General features: G+C 48.4%; 1 protein-coding gene across 13 annotated transcripts in view; it reads right to left on the reverse strand.

The window, feature by feature from the left end:
* The window catches only part of Atp2b3 (ATPase plasma membrane Ca2+ transporting 3), a 75,127-nt gene that overhangs the window by 5,582 nt on the left and 45,954 nt on the right, over positions 1-23,591 (reverse strand). For 5 of the 13 annotated variants that reach the window (XM_076562413.1, XM_076562414.1, XM_076562410.1 and 2 more), the window contains 9 exons: positions 22,428-22,607; positions 22,229-22,316; positions 21,718-21,824; positions 20,428-20,619; positions 18,115-18,328; positions 17,200-17,411; positions 15,863-15,970; positions 12,693-12,875; positions 7,855-7,941 (listed from right to left, as the gene is read on the reverse strand). In XM_076562413.1, coding sequence (XP_076418528.1) covers positions 7,855-7,941; positions 12,693-12,875; positions 15,863-15,970; positions 17,200-17,411; positions 18,115-18,328; positions 20,428-20,619; positions 21,718-21,824; positions 22,229-22,316; positions 22,428-22,607 — 1,371 coding nt within the window. Of the gene's footprint in view, positions 1-7,787; positions 7,942-9,679; positions 9,868-12,692; positions 12,876-15,862; positions 15,971-17,199; positions 17,412-18,114; positions 18,329-20,427; positions 20,620-21,717; positions 21,825-22,228; positions 22,317-22,427; positions 22,608-23,591 lie in introns of those variants that run through there. The other 8 variants (XM_042269593.2, XM_015986107.3, XM_042269592.2 and 5 more) reach the window with 3 other exon arrangements.

The following is a 23,591-nucleotide window of genomic DNA, read 5'->3' on the forward strand; positions in this document are numbered from 1 at the left end:
GTTCCCGATGTACCAACCCCTGGGAATCACATGCATGCCATGTGTGAATGAGTGCTGTGCCTCTTGTTCAGAGGGCCACCCACTCCACTGTTTTGAGTCATCTTGAGTGTAACATGTGAGAGTGAGTCAGCTTTTTCTCCAGCTTCTTTCTTCCCTGCATTGAAATCTGTGGCTAGAACAAACTGGTTTGCTGTTGATCTTATGATTTGGGGTATTTTCAACCACCCAAAGGCTGTAGGGCACAGGCACCCCCTGGGAGGCTGATCTCAATCAGCAAAGCAGCAACTGCCCAGAAGAGTGGTCTGTTCTGGAAGGCAGGACTTGTGCCAGGTGCCTGAACGTATCTCCAAGACCCTGGGATTCCTTCTTTCAGACCTGGAGTTTGGTATTTCTGGCCAAGCTGCAGCCAAGGCTGAGCTGAGCCCATGCCATGCCCCAGCTCACAGCCTCCTGCTTGGGTTTCTCAGTGTGCTATGCTCAAAGCTCCTCTACCTCTACTCCTCCCCAGGGCCTTCAGCACCCTCAAGGCCCATCAGACCACCTAGATGTCATTAATGCTTTCAGTACCACATCCATCCAGGCCTCCTTTTTACATCTCACTCCTACTGCTCCCAGGTGTCTCTGTTGGAGGCCCACTGGAATTCTCACTCTCCCATCCTCACCAGCTCCTAGCCCATCCTCTTTACACACTTCACTGTCAGCTTGTCCAATGGGACCAATCCCTAAACATCTCACCAGTGTTCCTCTCCTCCACTACAGCCTCCATGTGCTGCTTGAAAGCTGATGTTCTTGTTTGCCTTGGGCCTCCATGCTGCCTCTGTGCCTGACACACAGCTTCTGACTAAGGGTCTGATGACCCTATGGTGGCCTGCAATGTCCCATGTCCAGATGATGTTTCCAGGCTTTTTGGTCACCGAGTCAGACCTTGTCACTTCCCTACCTGACTATGAATATTCTTGTAAGCGACGGAAGTAGCCTGGGTGCTGACTGGGGGTAGGAAATCATTGAACTTTAATTTACAGCCCATTTACCTGTAGGACAGAGGATTTTTTGTGTGATTGTTTGTTTGAGACAGGGTTTCACCATACAGACCAGGCTGGTTTCAAACTCCAGATCCCTTGTTTCAGCACTGCCCCCTTACCCCGTGCTGCAGTGACAGGCATGCAGCACAAGATCCAGTTCTGCAGGATAATTTTACATAAAAGATGTCTCTAGGAAAGATAAATCACCCACGCATCACCAGTTACTTGTTCGCTACCCCATTTCCACAGTCCCATTCAGCTGTTGCTTCACTTCAGCAACCCATCATGGCTAGTGTCCCAAGAAGACTTTTGATATTTTATTTTTTGCAATGCAGTCCCTAACCAAGCAAAGTACTTGATGCTCCCTCAACCTCCCCTGAGGTCCTTCCTGGCCACTTTCCCCTTGACCCTTCCCTAATATTCAGGGGCTGCTGCCTACCAATAGTTTCCATTGCACCTCTCTTCCGTTTGCTCTCTCAGCTCTAGATGTCGGTGTCTGAGTCATATCTCATTCCCTCACATATCCTCAGCTCTCAATAATCCACCATTCCCTCTCTTCAAATGACATCCACAATCTTCCACTTCACACACACCCATCACCACCATTGCCGTGACACCAGGTTCAAGCTGACTGCTGCAGGGACATTTTTTTAATAGTCTCCCTGCTACCCTTATGCTACCTCACAGTCTATCCTCCACGTGGCAGCTGGTTAATCCTTTCCAATGCAAGGAAATTACTAACTGCATTTCCTACAGAAGAAGACCCATGGCCCCAACCAAGAGCCTGCCTTGGGCTCTCTCATTCCATCTCTTTTACTAGCTCTAGCCCCGACATGTTCCTCTCACAGGGCATTATCTGTCTGTTCTACCACAAAGAGTCAGTGGCTCAGAGGCCTCAGTAAACCTCAGGACTCCCTCCTCACCTTTTCAGTAAGTTCTACCCTGTTCCCCCCAGCACCCGGTCAGTAACAATAGTTATTTTCTCTTCTGTCTCCTCTCAGTGGAAGCTAACAATTCCCCAAAAGATAGGACTTTGTCTGTAGGGTTCTATGGCGGCCCCAACATCCAGTGAGCTGCTCATACTCAGCAGACAGTGAGTGGGTATAAAATATCTGGTCCGTCCTTGCTTCTGTCTCCGATGGGAGTGTCACCCTCTAGAGTTCTCCACCCACTTGGCTGTAGTCAGGTAGCTGAAACCATCTGCAACAAGTAAAGCTCCCAACCCCAACACCTGCTGGGCTCTGACCAAGTCCTAAACCCTAAATCCAACACAGCTTCTCCTATATCCACCACAGCTGCCCTTTCTCTTTCCATACCAAACTCAGAGTCTGTCCTGAGTAACCTGGAACCTCGAATGGCACCCCTAATGCTTTGAATGGTCCCTTCACCTCTCCTAGGAGGCCTATGACCATCCACAGTCAATCCCTTTGATGATCACCAACTCCTGCCCAGAGAAGACTCACAACGTCTCCTCTCTATATGGCTCAGACAGCAGGGCATGCAGAACAAAGGCTGCTAACTTGGCACAGGACTGGTGGATATGCTGCAGACCAAACCCCAGTTCATAAGCTGCAGTAGGAAGGAATCGAGGATGCTCTAAAGGATGGGAGCTTCAAGCCTTCTCGGGTTACACATGTTCTTGCCTAAACTCTCAAGTGTGTGTGTGTGTGTGTGTGTGTGTGTGTGTGTGTGTGTGTGTGTGTGTCTGGAGTTTCCATGTGGATGGTAGGCTGTGGGTGGAAGGTAGAACAAGAGTGTAAAAGCTGGGAACTAAGTGAGAGATTTGAGGGAAGGCTCATCTCAGTAACAAGAATGAAAAAAAATAAATAAAATGAGAAAAAAAAAAAAAGCAAAGGCTCCTGAATCACAATGGCGAAAGCAACAGTAGAAAATGCCTGCTGCCAGAGAGAAAGCCAACCTGGCCACTGCTACCAGAGGTCCTCCAGGAGGTTTGCCCATGCTCTCTGCTCACTCTCAGCTGCTAAGGCTCATGGAACTCACATACTTCTGTCTGACTCCTTCTTCACCTTTCCATTGCTCTTTCCAACCACGAGTCCAGAACCTTCTTGAGAAAAAAGACCTTTCAGGTGCCTTGGCATTCTAGCCCAGTAAGTGTAAAACTGAGGAGAAGCTGGCTGGTTTTTTAAGTTGCTTCAACTGCCTTTGTAAGTTATAACTGTCATGCCCTGCTCAGGACATGGAAAGTAGACTGGCTCCTGACAGCAGCGGCCTGCCCCAAGCATTTCTCGTAGCCAAGGCCAGCTGTAGTGGTGGAATGGAGTAAGGGTGGGCAGGGAAGGTTGGGGTAGGGAGGGTTAGAATAAATTCCAAAAGCTCTCCGTTGCTGGCTGCGTGGCAGAACTCACAGCACCTACCTGCAGGGCCTCAGACCAGGGCTGCATTTCGTTGTGTGCTCTAGTGATTTCCTGGAAGCTTGTTCCCCTGGGATTTAGCCTGTGGTTCCAGAAAGGGAAGGACAGGGCCCTAACAAGAGAGCTGATTGATGCCTTTCCTAGTGTGGAGCCAGTGTCCAACAGCTGCAAACATGCCGATACACTCTCACAGGGAACAAACCCACGTGGGGTGATGTGGCTCAACATTGATTCATATTTTGACAAGGGAGCAAACTTAAGACTGTTTTCCAGCTCCTTCCTTGTTGAGTGTGTGAGAGTGTGATGAGCATGCATGCCTTCCTGGGCTCTGGAAATTTATATCCAAGCAAAGCTGCAGGGGCTTACCTGGCTGGCTTTAGCTCCCTTCCCCCAATGGGTGAAAGATTTCCATGTTGCAAAAACCCTTTAAAATGAAACAACTGTTGTGATCAGTTTCCAAATTCTTCATCAGAACCTGGAAGAAGGCCCTCTGGTGATATGGTGCTCAAATCTTTGCTGTCCTGCGTCAGAAGGTATCTTATCTCAAACTACTGAGACAGTAAACATTCGAGTATAGAGGCCCAGTGCTGCTACCCTAAGGATGGCCTGGACTTGGCTGCTGGCTGGAATGAGAGGGTTCCCAGGGTGAAATGAAGAGGAATAGACTTGGGTGTTTGGCTGGAGAGGGTCAAGGGTATCTGTGTGTTCCCATGGGAAAGAGACACAAAAGAACTTATGGGCGCTGGAGCCCAGAGAGGCTTCAGTGATGCCAGGATCCAGGCTTGTGTTTCCAAAGATCATGCTTCTTCAGTTCCTACTAGGAGGGAGATACTTAGTGCTCTGTTTTTGTTGCTTGTTAGCAAAGCTGGATGACTGCATAAATCCCTCTCCAGATACCCTTTTGAGATTCTTGATACTCACTAGGAGAGTGAAGTCCTGCAGCCTTAGTGTTTGAGAGTGTGGCTGGGGTGAGAAGGGGCATGATGGACACCACAGAAAATAGGATTCCGAAGCTCCATTGTTTCCTGAGCCATCCAGATAGGCTGGCCTTCAGGTAATGGTCCAGGTCACAAGAAATGAGGTGGCAGCTATGAGGGGGAAGACAAAATACACCCTGAACCCAGAGGATTATTAATGAAATGGCTGTGATGGGGACAGCCTTGAGGTCAGGCAATGAAGAAAAATGGCTGAGTAGGGTAGAGGCTGCACAGGCCTTTCTGGAGCTAGGAGTGAGGAGGTCTTGGCCAGCTCAGACTGTGCAAAGGGAATGTGGGGATGTGAAGGGACTCTTGTGTCCAGAATCATTAGCAGGAGATGGGGGAAGGAGGGAGGGAGGGAGGGAGAGAGGGAGGGAAGGAGAGAGAGAGGGAGAGAGAGAGAATGCATGCACAGTGTGGGACATTAGAAAGGATGAGGAGAATATATTGAGCCCAAAGAATCCTGGTCACCTCTCCCTCTGGCCACTGTTTGCATTGGCCCCAGTGCACCGGATGAGTGACTTTTATCCCTAGAGAGCCTAAGGCTCTTAGTGGGAATACCTTTCAACAGGAAGCTTATCCAGTACCCAAGAACTATAGGCACAGTCCTCTGGACTCTGAGTGGGTGAAAGGCAATCTGGCCTTGAGCAAGTGAAGAGGATGGAAAATTTCTCATATATGGGACCATGGCTTCTCCTTACGAAACCTTGTGACCTCTAGGGATAGTCAGGACAGCTGTGGTCAAAACACCTTGCACAATGTTGCATGTTTATCAGGGGAACTCCATCATGGCCTTCACCCTGCTTTACTTTCAAGCAGCTTTGGTTCTCTGAAGAGTTCCAAGGAGATGGGTAGGGTGAGCTAGTGGTCACTCTGCCAGGCCTGCCTGCCTATGGGGTCCTGGGTAGGTCCTTGCCCTTGTAGACACCTGTCTTCTCCTGCCTTATGAGGATGCATCACTGGACGCAGTGATTTGTGAGAGCCCTCAGAATTCAGAAGTTAGGCTCTGAACTCTAGATGGAACTGCTGTATATGTGGCAAGAATAAATTCTGGCCAGTGGCTTCCAGAAGCAAAGCACATCCCACTTGAAGTTGCCAGGTGACCTATCCTGCTTGTTCCTCCATAGTGAATCTTTCTTAGGCTGCCTACCTTGGTTTGTTGGGAAACGGGACTCCTATAACTTCACAACAGCTCCCTCCTCAGAAGACCTTGCCACTGGCCTCTCACATCTGCTTAGGTTCCCCTGGAATGGCTCATGAACAAACAGCATGAGGGTAGTGTCTCTCCCACTGTACTTACCAGGAACTGTTGGGACCCAAAGGTGGGAAGGGGGGGAACAGATAACCATGAAAGGAAGGAGGGAGAAAAGCAAGGTACTATGGGCCAAGGAAGAAAATAAAGACCATCTTTAGGGATGAAATAGGAGAAATGGGGGCTGAAGAGGCAGTAGGCTTCACCCTAGGTAGTGGAGACAGGTGAGGAGGGGCCTCAGAGGCTGATCGGCTCCAGTGAGAGCTAAGACCAGAGCTTTGGAAGAGGCTTGGGGGGGGGTGGCATACATAGAAGAGTCTTGTCAACTGCCCTCCCCCTAAGGTAATAGGTGCACAGGTAGATGGATGGATAGACAGACAGACAGGTGGGTAGGTAGAAAGATGGGAAGTGCAGAAAGATGATGACATTGAAAAATGTGTTGGAAGTCGGTGGGGAGAAAAGGGCTGAGCAGATCCGTGTGTCCTACATCCATTCCCCATATTGTTTAGAGGGAAGAAGTTGTTGCTGCCCACCTGGGCATGGCCAAGGTGTGCTGGAAGGTCACGGGCCACTCTATCCTTAACTGATTTGGTAGAGCCTCCTACTGGCATGCAAAGTATCCCTGAGATCTTTCTTGGTCCCATTTGGGTATGCCAGGAGCACTGGCTGCTCTCTAGACCAACAGTGACATGTGTCAATCCATACCTGTGGCCCAGGTGGGTGGTCCAAGGGGTGTACAAGCTGGAGGTGCATGTGGCCTGTCGTTTGGAGAAGGGATGTCTGTGCACATACATCTATGCTGTTCCTGAGGGGCCCTTATCCTTTCTGTAAAAGGCAGAGCAGCCCAAAAGAAAAGCTTAAGGAAGAGGAGGGGCACCTCCCACTGGGGACCTCTCACCAGTTCCTAAAAAAAAATAAATAAAAGAAAGAAAGAAAGAAAAGAACAGAAAGCAAGCAAAATGAAACACGGAGAGTCTGTGATGGGAAAAAGGTGAAGTAGTTACGGCCTTCCGTCTGCGTGGGAGTGTCATGTTCCCGAAGGGAGCTGCTGGGAACTCACTGGAAGGAAAGGAAAGACTTAGCATTGAACCATCCCAGCAGGAGCCCTGGACTCATACTCGAAGGTTTACTGTTCACTTTTTGAAACCTCTTGACTTTGTTACCAAAATAGGCAACCCCCATAGGAGTGACCCCCGCCTCCATGTGGTTGCCTGCATTCTCTCCTGTTGGGGCACTGTAGGTTAACAGGTTCAGCAGTCTATTGTCCTCTTCTTTGTCTTTATAAAAAGATGTGAGCAATTGTGGAAGCTTCTATCTAGTCAGGCCAACCCCAGGGTTCTCTTCAAAATGTGAATTGCATGGTGGGAACTTGTCATTGAAATGTCCTGGCTTCTCTGAGGAAGGAGTAGAGAGGATTGCACAAGATTGGATTCATATCCTCCAGTACTGAGGCCTGTTTGGAAAGAGCAAGATGCTTGGGGACACACAAAACAGCACCTGCCTGGCCTCTGAGCTCCTGTTATCAGGCTTCCTCTAACAGATCCTGGCTCAGGGAGGGGCCTACAGGGCAGGCACCAGCTGCTCAGGAGAGGCGCTCTTGGTCACCACTGAGCCCACCTGGGGACTGGAGACAGGGGCATCCTTTGGAAGCCACCTCAAGGAGAATGCTGGAAGTTGTCACTTTCTTCTCCAAGGAGATTAGCTGGATTCTTCTGCTGCAAATGATACCACACTGTGGGCCTTTGCCTACCCCAGAAGGGTAGCCCTGGGTGACATGTTTTCCTGACTCTCACCCCAGAACATGGAGCAAGTCCCAGCCTGACACCAGACACCACTGGAAGAAGCCTGAGTTCATGAAGAACCATGGGTACATGCAGACAAATTCAAGAAAAGAAAACCAATGGTAGCAGGGGTACTAAATGCAAACCAAAACCCAAACAAAGCAAAGGACGAAAGGCCCGGCAGTGCTGTGGGGTCATTTCATAAGAGAGTATGGCTTTGGAGAGAGACACCATCTGGCAGGAAGGACTGGACAGGGCAGTAAAGAAGGAACAGAAAGCCACGGTGAGCAGAAATGCAAGACTGGAAAAGAGAAGGCAGAGTCGGGGAGGCTTTATCTTCCCCCAGGTGCCATTTATGAGAGAAAAGGGAAGTCAAGACTCACTGCCAGCAGTGCTGGTGGGCTTGGCGGCAGAGAGAGTTACGTGAGTAGGGGTAGAAAGATTGGTTACGTCATGGAGCTGGCTGAGGACTGAAGACCGCCGGCGCACAGCACCCTGAAATGACCCGCTTCTCTTGAAGGTACTCACTACCTCCATCTGTGGGAGAGAAAATGAGATAAAGGTTGGCTTGCATGGAGGTCCAGGCTACCACACAGGGTGGGGCTGGGTGAGGGCAGGGGCCACACTAGGGACATATGGGGCCAGCAAAGCCTCAGCTAGGTCAGCCCCATCCCTGGAGGCTGACAATGCTTTTGACAAAGCCATGACTGAGAGAGGGTTTGCTGGGCAAATGGTTAGTGGTCAGAAGTGTGGGAGGGAAAGGTCACCGGTAGAAACACACTGCAAACATTTTATAGACAGTCACTTGCGTTCACAATATGCTCATCCAGAGCCACTTGTCAATAAGTACCTGTGTCTGGAAATACTTCCTTATCCTACTTCAGTAGTTCTGAACATTTTTTCCGCCCCAACACACCTGAGGGATATGACATACTCTTATTAGAAAGTGGAAGCATTCTCCAGTGGTATGTGGGCTGGAGGCTCTTGCCTGGATTGCTGGGAAATCACTGCCCTTGTTCATGGTCCTCTTAGCAGAGGGTCTCTTGCTCTGTCCTGCTTCACTGGTGTGGGGGATAGATAATCCCCCAGATTTCTGCAGCTCATTGAAGTAAGGGGGACCCTCAGCAGAAGATATATTTAGGCAGAAGAGGGGCTTCCAAGAGCACAGGCTTTGTCTTGTCAGAACTCTTCCTACAGCCCCCAGGCATGGAGGCTGGGAGGACCGGGGGACACCTGTGCCTTCTGCCCCGTTCCTACCCTTTGAGCTTCCTAGAAGATGAAAGGGAAGTACATATGGGGAAGATGAGACCCATGGGAGGGCCTTGTGGATAAATCCTGCTAGAAGCCTCCTGACTCATTGTCGTTGGATTTTCTGACCCTGGCTTTGACTATGACATTGTGACAAACACAGGAAGTAGGGTCTGAAAGAACTGTAGCTGAGCAACCATATCCAGTGTTATGGCTCTGGGAGACCACATGCCTAGACTCTGGGAGGCCAGAGGCAAGGCCCACTGGCAGCCTCCTCTCAGAGAATGGCCTCAGTCGGGAGAGAATCTTTGAGGGTGGATCCATCTTCTGGAAAGTACCATGTAGTTCACTGAATAATATAAGCAGACAAGCCAACATGTATTTCTGAAGTCCAAAGACCCTTTACTTCCTGGTCCACCCAAAGCTCTGCAGTGGGAAGTCAGTGGTTTCCAGTTTCCGCTGGCTTTCTGACAGGGCTTCTCCAAAAGAAGCAGCTTCACTGTTGACACCTTCCTCCAAACAAAATGTCTTTCAACCTGGGACCCACTGTGGAAAGACTTATCATCCTTCCATACAACCTGCCCAATACAGCTTTTCACCCAGCGTGACCCACTTTCTCACTCTTTTCCTCAAGAGAAGGTAGGCTCTGAGGCTGTGACTGCATCTGTGAGGAATGTTGTTCACGTGGTTGAGTATTTCATGGGAGAAAGATGTTTGATGTGTTAGTGTTGCAGACTCGGGTGTGGGGCTGCTTCTTTAGATTTCAGTGTTTCTAGGCTACGGAAAAGACAAGGGATGGGAAACCTGCCTTTGCTGCCTCAGTTTTGCATCAGTCTCCATGATGTTTTCTGTGATGTCCCCGTGGGATAACCATATCTATGAAAATACCACCATCACCACCCTACCCCCACCAGAGGCCTCAGCACTGGCCAGGAACAAGGGCTCAGTCATTGGTGAAGAGTCTCATTAATTTATAATGGAATGCAAAAAAGACAGACCACATCATGAACATTCAAAAAGCTACATGTTCTAGGTTTGAGGCACTCTCTTTTATTGTGGAACAGCACCCTAGCATCTGGTGCATTGATACATTAGTATAGAACAGTGGTGAGAGCGGGCATCAAGTTACTTTGTAACAGAAAATGTTGTGCAGGCCTCTGAAATCCGGGGAGCAATTTTGTGGTTCACAAGATCCAGAAATCTTGGGGCAGTTGCCTAGAAAACACATACAACCTGAAGAGCCTTCCACAGGCTTTAGTTCTGTTTTTACAAGCAGGTTTTTTTGAATCAAATAGAATAAGTTGAGCTTATTCTATTTGATTCAAATAGTGAATAAGTGTCTGGTTCAGTATTCTTGAGAGGTATGGTGACTCTGACATGATAAAGCCACCTTGAAAAGTCATGGGAATTGAGATCCCATGGGGGAACCAGTGTGGCTTTACTGAGGGCCGAGAAGTGTGCTTGAGGAACTTGTACTATCCTTGGCTCTCACTGGCTGATTTTGGGCCACTCCCTCTTTCCCTGGAGTCCCATCTCCTTGCTTGCAAAGCATATAAATTGGCATGGAACAGTAGAATGACATGGAACACAAAGACTCCAAGTGGTGGGACCCACTTCTAGTTGGGCAGTGGTGGCATACCCAGGAGATTACAGACACACAAAGATACAATATACATTGGTGGCCAGGCTACCACTGACACTAGGTTGGGGTAGGGTTGCTGTCTCAGCAGGTAGGAATGCTAACTCTATCTTGTAGAGTCAGGGCACTGCTGTACTCTATTCTTGTGCTTTGCATCAGAACTGGAGCATGACAGTTAAGATCTGCCCTGAATCAGATCAGGATAGGGTACTGGGAGTGGTCATAGTCATAGTCTCCAGGAAGGTACAGTTAGGTGGCCAAATGCACATTGGGAAGATATGAGGGCTGTTTTCTGATATTTGCTATGCATTTATGCTAGTGAGTAAACATTTATTACAGAAAACAAGTCAAAGCTACTTATGCTGCAGCCATGCCTGTCCTGGGCACTGTGTTGAAGGCACTGGCTCACCCCATGGAGAGAGGAGGCTTGGGCTAGGGATCTAATGGTGGCTCCCCTTTTCTCGGGATCCATTTGAATCATAGCTAGGGTAACATGGCTCAGATTTGGACCCAGTATATCCCTCCCTGGACACACTGGAGTTGGTTCTCAGGATGCGTGGTCCTTGAGGAATGCCTTCAACTTGGACTTTTTTGGTGCCACCTCACCCAGTCCTGAAGGATCCTGCTCTCTAAGTAAGTTCCCCAAGGAATTCTGGCATGCTCAGATTCAGTGTCCTGGCCTCAGTTGTACAGATGGCCCATAGTGGTAGGAGGGGGTAGTATGTGAGAAGGCATAGACTTGGCAACCTTTAAGTAGGCTTTTATAGCATGGAAAATGAGCCCTGAGGGTACGCAGCAGCAAGCAGGGAGGCACAGCAGTGTGGGTGGGCAGGGTGTACATCCAGAAAAGCAGCACAGAGTCATAGGGATATATAGAGAGGAGTAGGGTGATGCCAAGAAGCTGGAGCTCGAAGACCACAGTCAGAAGCTGAAACTTCATCCTGGGGATAATGGAGATAAGCTCCACAGGCCTCAGGGTGGCATCAGAGGAGCAGGCATGAACAAAGACAGATGGAAGGCAAGGAATGATCCCAGTGGCAGGCATACCCACAGAGCCTAAAAGGGAGAAGAGGGGCACTCTCAGGATAGATACCATTAGATCACTATGGGTTGTACTGGAGTAGCTGTGTGTACCTTGGAGCCCTGAGGACAGCCTGAGTATGAGTTCTGGGCCATGTGTGGCAAGACAGCTGGAAGAATACATGGGGAGGGATGTGAAATCAAGTACTGTCCCAGTGAATGAGTTGCCAAACAGAGTCAAGGAGAATCTACCCAGCTGATTCTGCCTTAGCTGGTAAGTCCCCAGAGAGGAAAAGTAATTGTACCTACAACAGAGGTAGTGAGACTGGCATCAGAGAGAGGGTAGCCAAGGCCTTGGATGAGAAAAAGGCAATGAGTAAAAGTGCCAAGGTAATTTAGAGGATCCCAGCAAGGCCATGGGGAATTGCCTACAGGTCAGTCCAGGAGGCTGCAATGTGAGGAGGTCTGGTGACCTGGTGGGGTGTTTGGGCTCAGACAGTTCTCTAGCAGGCTCTCCCAGGGATTTTCAGCATGGGAGAGCAGGAATGGAGTGGGAGGTGGAGATACCAGGAATATAAAGACAGAGAAGATGGAAACTCAGAAGGAATAGCAAGCTGTCAGTATGAGCAGGGCCAGCAACAGTCCCAGAGGGCAGCTGGGAAGCATGGAGTGCAAGAAGGCCTTGGCAGACAGTGGTGAGAGCCATTAGTGGGAGTGGTGGCCAGTGCAATCATGAGAGGGTGTGAGGGGAATATGAAAATAGGCAGCGAGTATAGATCCTTCTAGTAAGAAAGCTGGCCAAGAAAGGATTGGGGCAGAGAGCAGTGTAGCCTGGCACATGGGTTTTTTCTGAAGCCTTTACTACTGCCTCTTGTTGGCAGTCAGATGTTTTGGGGAACTATAGTTGATGGCTTTGGCCTCGACTAGCTTAGCCTATGGAGATTTGGGCCAACTTGGTCCTGCACAGTAATTACATCAGACTCTAGTGATCAGAGAGCTAGCCAAGGGCTCTGTGAAAGGGACATTTTCCTCCTACACACCCAAATGCAGCTTGTCTATTACCTGAGCAGCTCTTACCAAGAAAAGCAGACAGTGCTGGTTTGTAGCCCTGAGAGAGCCACTAGCTGCTAGCACATGTTATTATTCAGCTATGAGAGAAGCTACCTGGGAACTGAGGGAAGTGTTAGGGGGAGGTGATCTAAGTGGGTGGCCAGCCAAGGGTGGGCACCTCTATGTATAGGAGGGGAACTAGACACTGCCTCTGTATACTTGGGGGCCAGATCCAGGGAGTTTCCTGCTGGCTTTGGGGTCTGTATGTCCAGTTTCTGTCTCTTGCCTGCTTTTTAAGGCAGCAAAACAGTCACATGGAACAGCAGCTTACCTGTGTCTGGATCCTGTTGAGGCCCCGGAACCAGAGGATCTGGCCTCTGCGGAGCTCTCGCTCAGCATGGTCGATTTCCTCCTCTCCCTCGGCCAGCTCCTCATCAGTCATCTCGTCCTTCCCAGGCCCATGTCCTGCTTCCTTCAGGCACTTGAGCTGGCTGGTGGGGATGGTGGCAATGACCTGGAAAAGCCACAGTCAAAGGGCAGCAAACAGAGGTGGCCATGAGAGCAGGCTCTACTGTGGCCAGGAATAAACCAGGGGCCCCATCTCTCAGAGACAAAGCCCATATCCTGGGCTTGGCAGACCTTAAACTACTCCTTTCCTTGTAGCAGACTCCTGCTCCACAGAGTCTCATCCAGGACCAGGGAGCAGAGAAACCAATGTATACCGTACCATGTGAGAAAGACAGTGCTTGCCTTTGGCTACTCCTGAGAAGGATCTTGATGTGCATGGAGCATCCTTCCTGAGAAGAATGGGCTCAGTTGGGGCCTTGGGCCACCTGCTAGTGTATGTATTCCTTATGGGACACAGAGGGGATGGATACTGAAGCCAGCCATTTGAGTACTGTATAGTACTCACTATATCCACATGATTGACCTCACAGAAAAACTGCACACCAGTTCTCAGGTGAGCTTCCTAGATGATAGCACTTCACATCTGCTGGCCTTCATGGTTGCTGGAAGAAAAGCTGACTGCCATGTTCTCTGAGATTGAGCCCCATAGAAGCTTGTGTATGGTGGTACTGTGTTCCCCAAAATATTGTGCACTCTAATAAACTTATCTGGGGTCAGAGACAGAACATCCACAATATTAAACATAGAGGATAGGCAGTGGTAGCACATGCCTTTAATCCTAGCATTCCAGAGGCAGAAATCCATGTGTTCAAGGATACAGCCAGGCATGGTGACTCACACCTTTAATCCCAGGGAGTGATGGCAGAAAGCAAAAAGGTATTTAAAGCGTGAGGACCAGAAACTAGAAGCATTTGGCTGGTTAAGCATTTGGCTGGTTAAGCTTTTAGGTTTTGAGCAGCACAGTTCAGCTGAGAGCTGAGGACATGAGGACATTTGGATATGAGGACACAGAGGCCTCCAGTCTGAGGAAACAAGATCAGCTGAGAAGTTGGCCAGGTGAGGTAGCTGTGGCTTGTTCTGTCTCTCTGATCTTCCAGCGTTCAACCCAATACCTGGCTCAGGTTTGTTTTTATTAATAAGAACTTTTAAGATTCCAGGCCGGGCGGTGGTGGTGCACGCCTTTAATCCCAGCACTCGGGAGGCAGAGCCAGGCGGATCTCTGTGAGTTCGAGGCCAGCCTGGACTACCAAGTGAGTCCCAGGAAAGGCGCAAAGCTACACAGAGAAACCCTGTCTCGAAAAACAAAAAAAAAAAAAACAAACAAACAAACAAACAAAAAACAAAACAAAACAAAACAAAACAAAAAGATTCCTGCTGCACTTGTGCCTGGCATTTTCTGGAGAAAGCACTTAGAAAAGGGCTTGTGATCAGGGGCTTCGGGGGAGGAAGAGGTGACAAGAAGGGAAGGCTGGGATGTGCCTTTCACTGTCTGGGTAGAGGATGATAGGTCATCCTGTTCCTCTTAGGTTTCTGTCAGCATGACAGGAGTGGCTTTAAGGTTCTTCATAGAGATTCCTTTTTCCTTAGTTTTTTCACTTTGAATGTGTATTATTTTTATAATTAAAAATACCCTGAGCTACAGGCAGGCAGCATGTATCCAGGGGAGAATTGCAGTGGCTATTACATCAGGGAGTTCAAACATTAACTAGAGGCTGGCACAGGCAGGGCAGAGTGGCATATATGGAGTCTAGACTGCAGAACATGAAGGGACTCCATTGGACTGTCAGGCTTAAGTGTTACAGGAGGGAGGGAGGTGCAGTGATGGAAAAAAAGAGATTTCTAAAAATGAGATGGAAAAACTGTGTGAGTTGTCTCTGATTAATGCCAGGGGCCAGCAGAGGCTAGCATCTGCCATAGTCAAGTGGTCTCTGTGGCTAGCATTGTAGGGGACACACACCAATGGATAAAGAAACAAAATTCATAGTGTTATAACCTAAATGGTACCCCCTTACCCCCTAGTGGTAAGCCCTAACCATCAGTTTGGAAGTATTTGGAGAAGGAAGATAATAGAGGTTAAATGAAGTCATTTGGTTGGAGCCCTGATCCCACCAGATTTGTGCCCTTATGAGAGGAGATACCCGAGAACTCCCTAGGAACACACTGTAAGAAAGTAGCTAGCCAGAAGTCAGGAAGGTACCCCTACCAGACACTGAATTGGCTGCCCTTGATCTTAGATGTCAAGCTTCTAGAGCTGTGAGAAAATACGTGCTTTCCATGTGACCTGCCTGTCTTTAGTAGTTTGCTGCAGCAGCCTGGGCTGATCAAGACCCAAAGAGAAGAAGATCCTGGATGTGGCTTCCCATAGCAGTGTTCCTGAACTCGGGAGAAAATGCTTTCAGTGAACCATGGAGGGGCCTGGCTTGGTGCCTAAGATTGTACTGGCTGCTGACACCCAAGATGTTACTTCCTGATCTCATCATTGGGTGCTACAAACTGCTCCTTTGGGGGCGGCTGAGACTTTCAGGTCTGCAAGTGTTGTCCTGCCACTTTCCATTTAGTCAAAACACCTCATTTTTCTCAAGCTCTCTTTGCTTCACAGATTCCATAGCAGGGTGTTTAATTTCAAATACATTGGGACATCCCAAACTTCACAGGCTGGCCTGCCTTCTGTCTTGTTTTTTTGCACTGCTGGGGATAGAACCCAGGACTTTACGAAAGCTAAGTAAATGCTCTATACCCAGACACACTGCAGTCCCCCAAATTTACAGGTTTAGCAGGCAATTTTTAGCTTCTACTATGGGGAAGGAAACTGGATTATTTCCCAGAACAGTGTGACATTTCTGCTCTGTGTTCTCATTCCTGAGGTTGTCACTTGTGACCTTGCCCCCAGGTTATAGTATGTCATAGGCCTGAGCCTGAGTACACACCATACACTTCCCAGGTCATAGGCTCCAAGGTTTTGGGGCAGGGAGTAAGGATAGGGGGAGGCGTAAGTGGGACAGGATGTTTGGCTTCTTACCCACTCTGAAGGCCATGAACAGAAGCAACCAGAATGAAAGCATTGGTAAGAAAGCTGATGAGGCAGACACTCACCTGTCCCCAGACCAGCTCCCCAACACCAACAAATAGGCACCAGAGCCACTGTTCTGTGGACAGTGGGGAACAGCTGAAGGGCTTTCCACCAAACTGGACGATGACAATCTGGGGGAAGGAATGGAAAGTGGTGGGCAGAGGAGAAGTGTATTACCAGGGTAGCTCTTGACTTTTCTGTGTTCTGCTCAGCCCTCTACAAACCTTTTCTTCCAGATTGACTTTGCCTTCTGGGAGCCAGACCAGCCTGGCCATAGGCAAATGTTTTTTGGCTTCCTGACTTTTTGGTAGACTCTGGGAAATGCCTTGGCATTCCTTATCAGCTCTTCCCCTGTTTTGTCCATCAATAAATGCCTAAAGATGGTTCCCACAGACTAGCTGCCCACAGGCCAAGGATACCAGGATGGGTCAATGTGTAGCTTCACATGCTGACACCCAAACCCACCTAACATCTGGTGCCTCCAGCCTCCAGGTGAGACTCAGAAGTTTGGACTATCTTTCCAGCTTCAGCAACGCTGTTTTCTTATTTGCCTGCTCTGCATGACCCTATAGTATGGGTCACCCTGCCTTGGCCTCCTGCCTTCCTTTCTGTCTACTTTAGGAGAAGTCCTACACCCAAGGACATTATTTTTAAATGCTAACTAACCAATTCATAGTGTATAACCCAATCTACCTCAGAGCCAGTTTCCAGGCAACCAGGGCCAGTCTATACCCTGTGGTGGGTTAAAATGATTTATGCTAGCCAAGATGAAATCTGTTGACCCTCTCATTCATTGGGTCCTGGGAAGCCACAATAAAATTCCCCTCTCATTAGTTCCTTATTGGCATTTGTGGGTGGCCACCAAGGTATGATGTGCCCCTCTTCTTGGGATCTGTGAACGGTGAACTGCATTTGTATGACAGCCATTTCCTGATTTGTGGGACTTACTATAAGTGAAATTTTGTTTGAACACACTATACTTTAGAGCATTCAGCCCCACCTGTGGGAGCTGAACTTGCCAGCTTGCCAACCTGCCCACAGTGTTGTGGCAGCCAAAGTTTAACATGTCAACCATGTGCACGATGAGCATTTCTTAAAGAATCTATAGTTATAGAACACCAAGGAATTAGGTGCTAGAAATGGAGATGGTTGACCCAGAGAGAGTCAGGGAAGACTATTTCTAGCAACCATGTGAGCAGGATGGGAAGATAAAGGCCTTCCATCGACCTTTGGAAGCTAGTAGATTAGACCAAAATTAGCCCAGCAATGTTTGGAAGATGACGAACACCTGCTCTAGAACACAGACGAGATTTGGGGACAGGGAGGCCAACATCAGTGCCCCTACACCTTCATGGCCTACCTGAATTCCAAAGGTGCCCAGGACAATGGTACAGAAGATGGGGTTGCTGAAGATGCCATCGAAGACATTCCTCTCACCATGAATCTTGCGAGCATTGATCTCATTGAAAAGCTGCATCATGACGAAGGTGTTAAAAATGATGGTATAGTGCTCTGAGGGTGGCGAGTGCAGGGGTGCGTTCCTTCCACTATCAATGTCAAAGAAGAGCTCTCCTGAAGGGAAGAGAGAGGCAGGGGCTGAGGAGGGAGATCTCTTAGCACCAGTGGCCACTCTCCTTCACCATATCTGCCTCAGAGATGTGCAGTAGGGCACATGGTGAAGCAGGAAGGTATGGGTCAAAGGTATAGAGCAGGCCTGTTCTTTTCTGTCTGTAAGTGATGTATCCCATCCTGTGCCAGACTGAGGTTACAGACAGAACAAGCCAAAGCCACCTCACCTTGCCAGTTCCTCAGCTGATCCTGTTTCCTTAGACTGGATGCCTCTGAGTCCTCATCCAGAATGAATCTCAGCTGAACTGTTGCTCAAAAGCCTAAAAGCTTAACCAGGCCAAAAGCTTAACCCCCTCTAGTTCCTGGTCCTCATGCCTTATATACCTTTCTGCTTTCTGCCATCACTCCCTGGGATTAAAGGCTCACTTCTTGGGATTAAAGGTGTGAGTCACCATGCTTGGTTGTATCCTTGAACACACAGAGATCCAGGTAGATCTCTGCCTCTGGAATGCTAGTATTAAAGGTGTGTGCTATCACTGCCTATCCTCTATGTTTAATATTGTGGCTGTCCTGTTCTCTGACCCCAGATAAATTTATTAGGGTGCACAATATTTTGGGGAACACAATATCACCACATGAGGCCACAACAACAGTGTATTGAAAACCTTGTATATGGGCTGAAGTGTGTGCCTTAGGTCCAACTTACCAACAAAAAGCAAGGTAAAGATAATGGTGAGCTGATAGACTGCATGGCCAAGGATGTTCTTCATCATGGTACGTGAGATGAGAGGTTTGTCCCGGCCATATGGCTTCCGCAGCAGCAGTGACTCAGTTGGGGGCTCCGTTGCCAGGGCAAGTGAGGCAAATGTGTCCATGATCAAGTTCACCCACAACATCTGCACAGCTTTGAGAGGAGAGTCCTGCAGAGAGGGAGCAGTTACCTTTCTATGTGCTGGCCATGCAGGATCACACAGAGAAACCCTGGGATGGTATGATATGAAAGCCTGCCACTATTGAGAAGCTCAGCTTTGCGAATATCATGCCAATGAGATCTGGGAATCTCACTCCCAGAAGCCTGTCACACACGTTTCCTCAGGCTTGCAGATGTTTTCCACTGGGCTTTCTAATTTCCACTTACCTCCCCTTCTTCTTGTCTGGTGGCAGTGATCTCAAAGGTCTGGTCAGCCTGCCTTTGAAACCAGAGTCTCTCACCTCACAGGGCAGGAAGAGGCAGAAATGTTGACCCTAATCTGCTTTCTCATCATCCCCACTGAGTGTCTCTTTAAAAATCAGCTTTGCTGGGTGGCAGTGGTGCACACCTTTAATCCCAGCACTCGGGAGGCAGAGCCAGGTGGATCTCTGTGGGTTTGTAGGCCAGCCTGGTCTACAGTGAGATCCAGCACAGGCACCAAAACTACATGGAGAAACCCTGTCTCAAAAAAAAAAAGAAAGAAAGAAAGAAAGAAAGAAAGAAAGAAAGAAAGAAAGAAAGAAAGAAAAAGAAAAAGAAAAAGAAAAAATGGAAAAAATCACTTTCATAGGATCTGAATGTACAGCACCATGATGAGTGAGTGAATGAAATCAAATGAACTGAGAAATTCACATACAGAGAAAGCAGATGAGTGTTTAAAAGGTTGGGGAGGCAATGAGGAGTGGCTGCTAATGTGCTAATGGGTGGGAGGTATCCTCTGGGGACCATGAGAATATTCTGAGAGTAAATCAAGGTGATGGTTATACAACACTGAATATGCCAAGGTCTGGGATTCTGCACTTTCAGATGGCTAGGATGGTGATTATGATATCATTTATACTTGACTTAGATATCAAGAAAAAGTACCTGAGGGGCTGGGGAGTTAACTCAGTAAAGTGTTTGCCTTACAAGCATGAAAACCTAAGCTCAACCTCTAGAGTCTGCATCAAAAAAGCTTGGCATGGTGGTGTGAATTTGTAATCTCAGTGACGGGAAGATGAAGATGTGAGGATCTGTAAGACTTGCTGCCTAGCTAGCCTGACCTAATCAGTGAGGCTCGGGTCCTATTGAAAGTCTGTCTCTCAAAAAACAATGTGGAAAGCTACCAAGGAACACCAGAGGTTTACCTCTGATCTCTACATGAACATGAATACAGGTGTATGTACACCTTGCCAACACACACACACACACACACACGCTTGAAAGGACCAAGATAATTACCAAAAATAGTTAACTACTTTTTGACAATAAAGTCAACCATCACTAACAAGAAATCAATAAATTCTGGCCTCCAACCAATGGGAAGGATGAAAGCATTGATAAAGAGGAAATCTAGAGTTTCTCTGTGACTCAGTCATTCTACTCCTAGATCTAGACCCAAGAGAGTAGAAGACATATGCACATTGAAACTTGGACATGAGTGTTCCTAGCAGCACTACTCACAATGCAATGAAATGGAAGTGGCCCAAAGCTTGGTCAGCTGATGAATGACAAACAAAATGGGGCTTATTGGACTATTGTGCAGCTATGAAAATGAATAAAGCATTGGTCTAAGCTGCAACATAGATGAATCCTGAAAACATGCCACATGAGATGCGGGGTGCAAAGGCCATATGTCAAATCTTCAAATTGGCACAGTGGATAAAGGCATAAACATAATGGCCTGAGTTCAGTTCCCTGGGACCCACATGGTGGAAGGAGAAAATTTATTCATACAAGTTTTCCTCTGGCCTCCACATGTGCACTGTAGCATATATATGTGCCCCTCTCCCCTTTGCAAAAACTGTAAAAACAAACCCCAAAAGGCCACATGTCATTTCACTCCACTGACACAAATTATCTACAATAAGCAAATAAATCCAGGCAGAAAGAATATACTAAAAAATCTACTAAACATCTACCTTGAACAGATAAGATTTTTGGTATGTGAGTTTGATTTCAATAAAAAGAATCTGAAGCAAACAAAATATTTGCTGTCAACATAGCCCTCTTGAACCCACATTACTGCTCTTAGAAACCAACTGCCTCCTGTAGGCCCCTGGTGCCCACCTGAGTGATGCAGGCACCCGTGAAGGCCACGATCACAGCCACCACGTTGACTGTCAACTGAAACTGCAGAAACTTCGAGATGCTGTCGTAGACATTGCGACCCCACATGACCGCTTTGACAATGCTGGTGAAGTTGTCATCGGTCAGGATGATGTCAGAGGCCTCCTTGGCCACATCAGTGCCTGCAATGCCCTGGAGGATGGTACACAGGCACAGTGCTCATTTCTCAACCCCTCCTTGGCCACCCAGCCCACCTGGGATGGTCCCCTGCCTTTCTCTTCCAAATAAAGCCTTAATTGAACAGCACTTGTTTTAATCTAAAACATTCTATGCCGCAAACTGCATGTTGCCACATGTGGCTGTGAGGTGGCCTTTGCTGCTAAACAACACAATTGCTAACAACATGGCCATCTGTACAGCCTTCCACAAGGCCCAGCTGCCACTGGGTGGCTACTCACCAGTCCTTTGTCTGGCTACCTGAAGAAGCCCTGAGAAATGTGGGCTATCTGTCTGGGTAGGGTAAAGGACCCATCCCCTGGCTGCTTGGGAGATTCTTGCTGCTCTACCACACAAGCCTGGGCACAAGCAATAGACATCAGGTCTGTTGTAGCCCTCACTCACTCCATCTTGGACCTGGCCTTGTGACACCAGCCACCTTGGGAAGCTCAGCTTGCTCTCTACTCCAGGTTGTGAGGTCTAGGAATGCTATACTTCCTCACCCCACCACTGAACCAAATATAGACTGAGTGAAAGGTCCTCCTTTCTGCTAGGATGGGGAAAGGTGACACTAGGCTGCTAGCCACTGTGAGTTGGGGACAGAGCTCACCACATGGGCAATGCCTAGAAGGCCTAGAAGGCCACCTTGCTCAGTAAGAAGAGCTAGATCTGTATGAAAAGAAAGAGAGAAGCCAGAGGAAGAGTCCACTGTGGTCTCTGCTCATCACTCTTGGGGCTAGGGGCTTCTCGGAGTGGACTGAGAATAGGTGATGGTGGGCAGATGTCATTGTTGACAAGCTGCTGGTCAACATTTATCCCTTTCTTCAGTGGTGCAGTTGGGCTCTACTGTCACCTCTGATGACTTCACACCAAATGTCTCTAAACAAAACACATATACATTTGTTAATGGTCAGAGCCCATACAGCCCCAAGTGGTCAAGATGTGAGAGAAGGAAGCTTCTAGCAGTCTGTCACCTGCACTGACACTGGCTCTCCACTTTCTGGTCAAAAGTTAGGTCCAGGAGAAACAGGATTTCATCTGTGTGATGAACTGGTATGGCACTAGGTGGCTTACCATGGCGAAGCCCACATCTGCCTTTTTGAGAGCTGGCCCATCATTGGTGCCATCCCCAGTCACGGCCACCACCTGCCGCTGCTCACCGGTTGTGCTGTCGATAATGCCTAGAACACAGAGTGGGTTAAGGTAGGGTTGAAGCTATCTGCCAAAGGTTGATATGGGCTGCTTCTGTACTCCTGGTCACTTATGGGATCAAGTCCTCAGGCTTAAATGGGATAACTTCATCCCCCTATTTCCACCAAGGTCCTTTGCTCAGTAACATAGTCTCAGTAACATAGTGGTAGAGGAGAAGGTCCCACATTGTGTGCATTGGATGATTGTTTCCCTGTCCCAGCCTTAGTTCCCCGTTTTTTCCAGTGAGGGGGCAGCTTCTACAAGCCATTATTAGTTTGATGTTTTCTAGTCAATGGTCTCTAGAATCTTCCATTCAAGAATCTAAGAGCAGGTGACAACATGCAGGGATGCCAGAGGCAAGTACATGTTGAAGAGGATGAACACATTTGGTTACCTTTGACCAGAGTGTGTTTGTCAGTGGGTGATGATCGGGCGAGCACCCGCAGCTTGGGCCACACCTTGTCCAGCCGCTCCTGTTCTATCTGGAGGAAATAATGGAGACCTCAGAGTCTAGGCACCATGGCTGGGAGGGATGAGAAGATAGCAGAGGGATGGAAGAAGCAGCATCCCGGGACAGAGATGCAGGGAGCTACCTCGCCTTTCTCGTTTCGAATCCTTCTGTTGAATTCCTTTCCTTCCAGGCACAGGAAGTCTTCACCTGGGTGGATGATGCCACATTTAGCTGCAATAGCCCGGGCAGTGTTGATGTTGTCTCCAGTCACCATACGGACTGTGATGCCAGCACGCTGGCATTTGCGAATGGCTTCAGGGACCTGGGAGATATAAAAATGGTAGGAGGGGCTGGCAAGACAAGCCCATATTTTGTGTCTGGTACAGAATCATAAGTCCCAGCAAATCTGGAAGTATAGTGAAGCCTATTGTTCCAGTGCAGGGTCTCTGGAATGTGGTGTGAAGGAGTTCAGAGGATGGCCTGCAGTGGGCAGGTACCCTCCCCAGACCCCTAGCCCACTGTCCCTGGCATCTCCTTCACTGTGGCTGGCACAGGAATGAGTAGTGAGTTAGACCTAGCTATGTTGGGCTTCTCCCTCTCTTGTCTAGTTTGTTTTTGTTTTTCAGCATAGAACTCAATCATTTTCCTCAGGAAGTAATCTTTGTCTCAGCTATAGGTTTTACATAATGTGCTCACTAGAGAAAGTAGGGCATTACTTGGGGTTAGAATGAATGCATTTCTCTTTCAAATGACATAGTAGGTTCTAGAACTAAAGAAGAAGAAAGAAAACCCTTAGCACAAAGCAGAAAACAGGACAAGAGGGTGGGAAGCCATGAGACCAGCCTGGGCATTGTAGCATCATCCCAGTAGTGGGCAGATGGAAAAGGACAGTTTCCAAACACATGATATGTGTGGCCCTTTAGGCCCTGGGGCCGCAGAAGGGACAAACAGGCAAGATGGAGGAAGGCCAGCTCAGAGTTTGAAGAGTTGAGTGAAGAGAGGCCTAGGTCTTTGAATTTCTTGGTGAGTACCCTGTGCACAGTGGTGGGCCAGCTGCTGGACCCGAGGGGGAAAGAATGTAGGAGGTATCTAGATTTGGCCTAGTCTTCTGAAGTAGGGAGGCTAGAGCAGGCAGGGTGGGCACAGAGGGACAGAGAAGTTTTGGGGGAAATCAGGAAGGAAGTAGAGGGTGCCAGGCAAGAACAGAGTGGTCCCTACTTAAGGCTTTGATAGGAATCTGATAATCAAACCAGAACTGTTAAGTGACAGCGAAGGACATGCCTTGGGCAGAGTCTAATTGTGGTAG

Source organism: Peromyscus maniculatus, chromosome X (genome assembly GCF_049852395.1).
Source record: "Peromyscus maniculatus bairdii isolate BWxNUB_F1_BW_parent chromosome X, HU_Pman_BW_mat_3.1, whole genome shotgun sequence".
Lineage (NCBI taxonomy): Eukaryota > Metazoa > Chordata > Mammalia > Rodentia > Cricetidae > Peromyscus > Peromyscus maniculatus.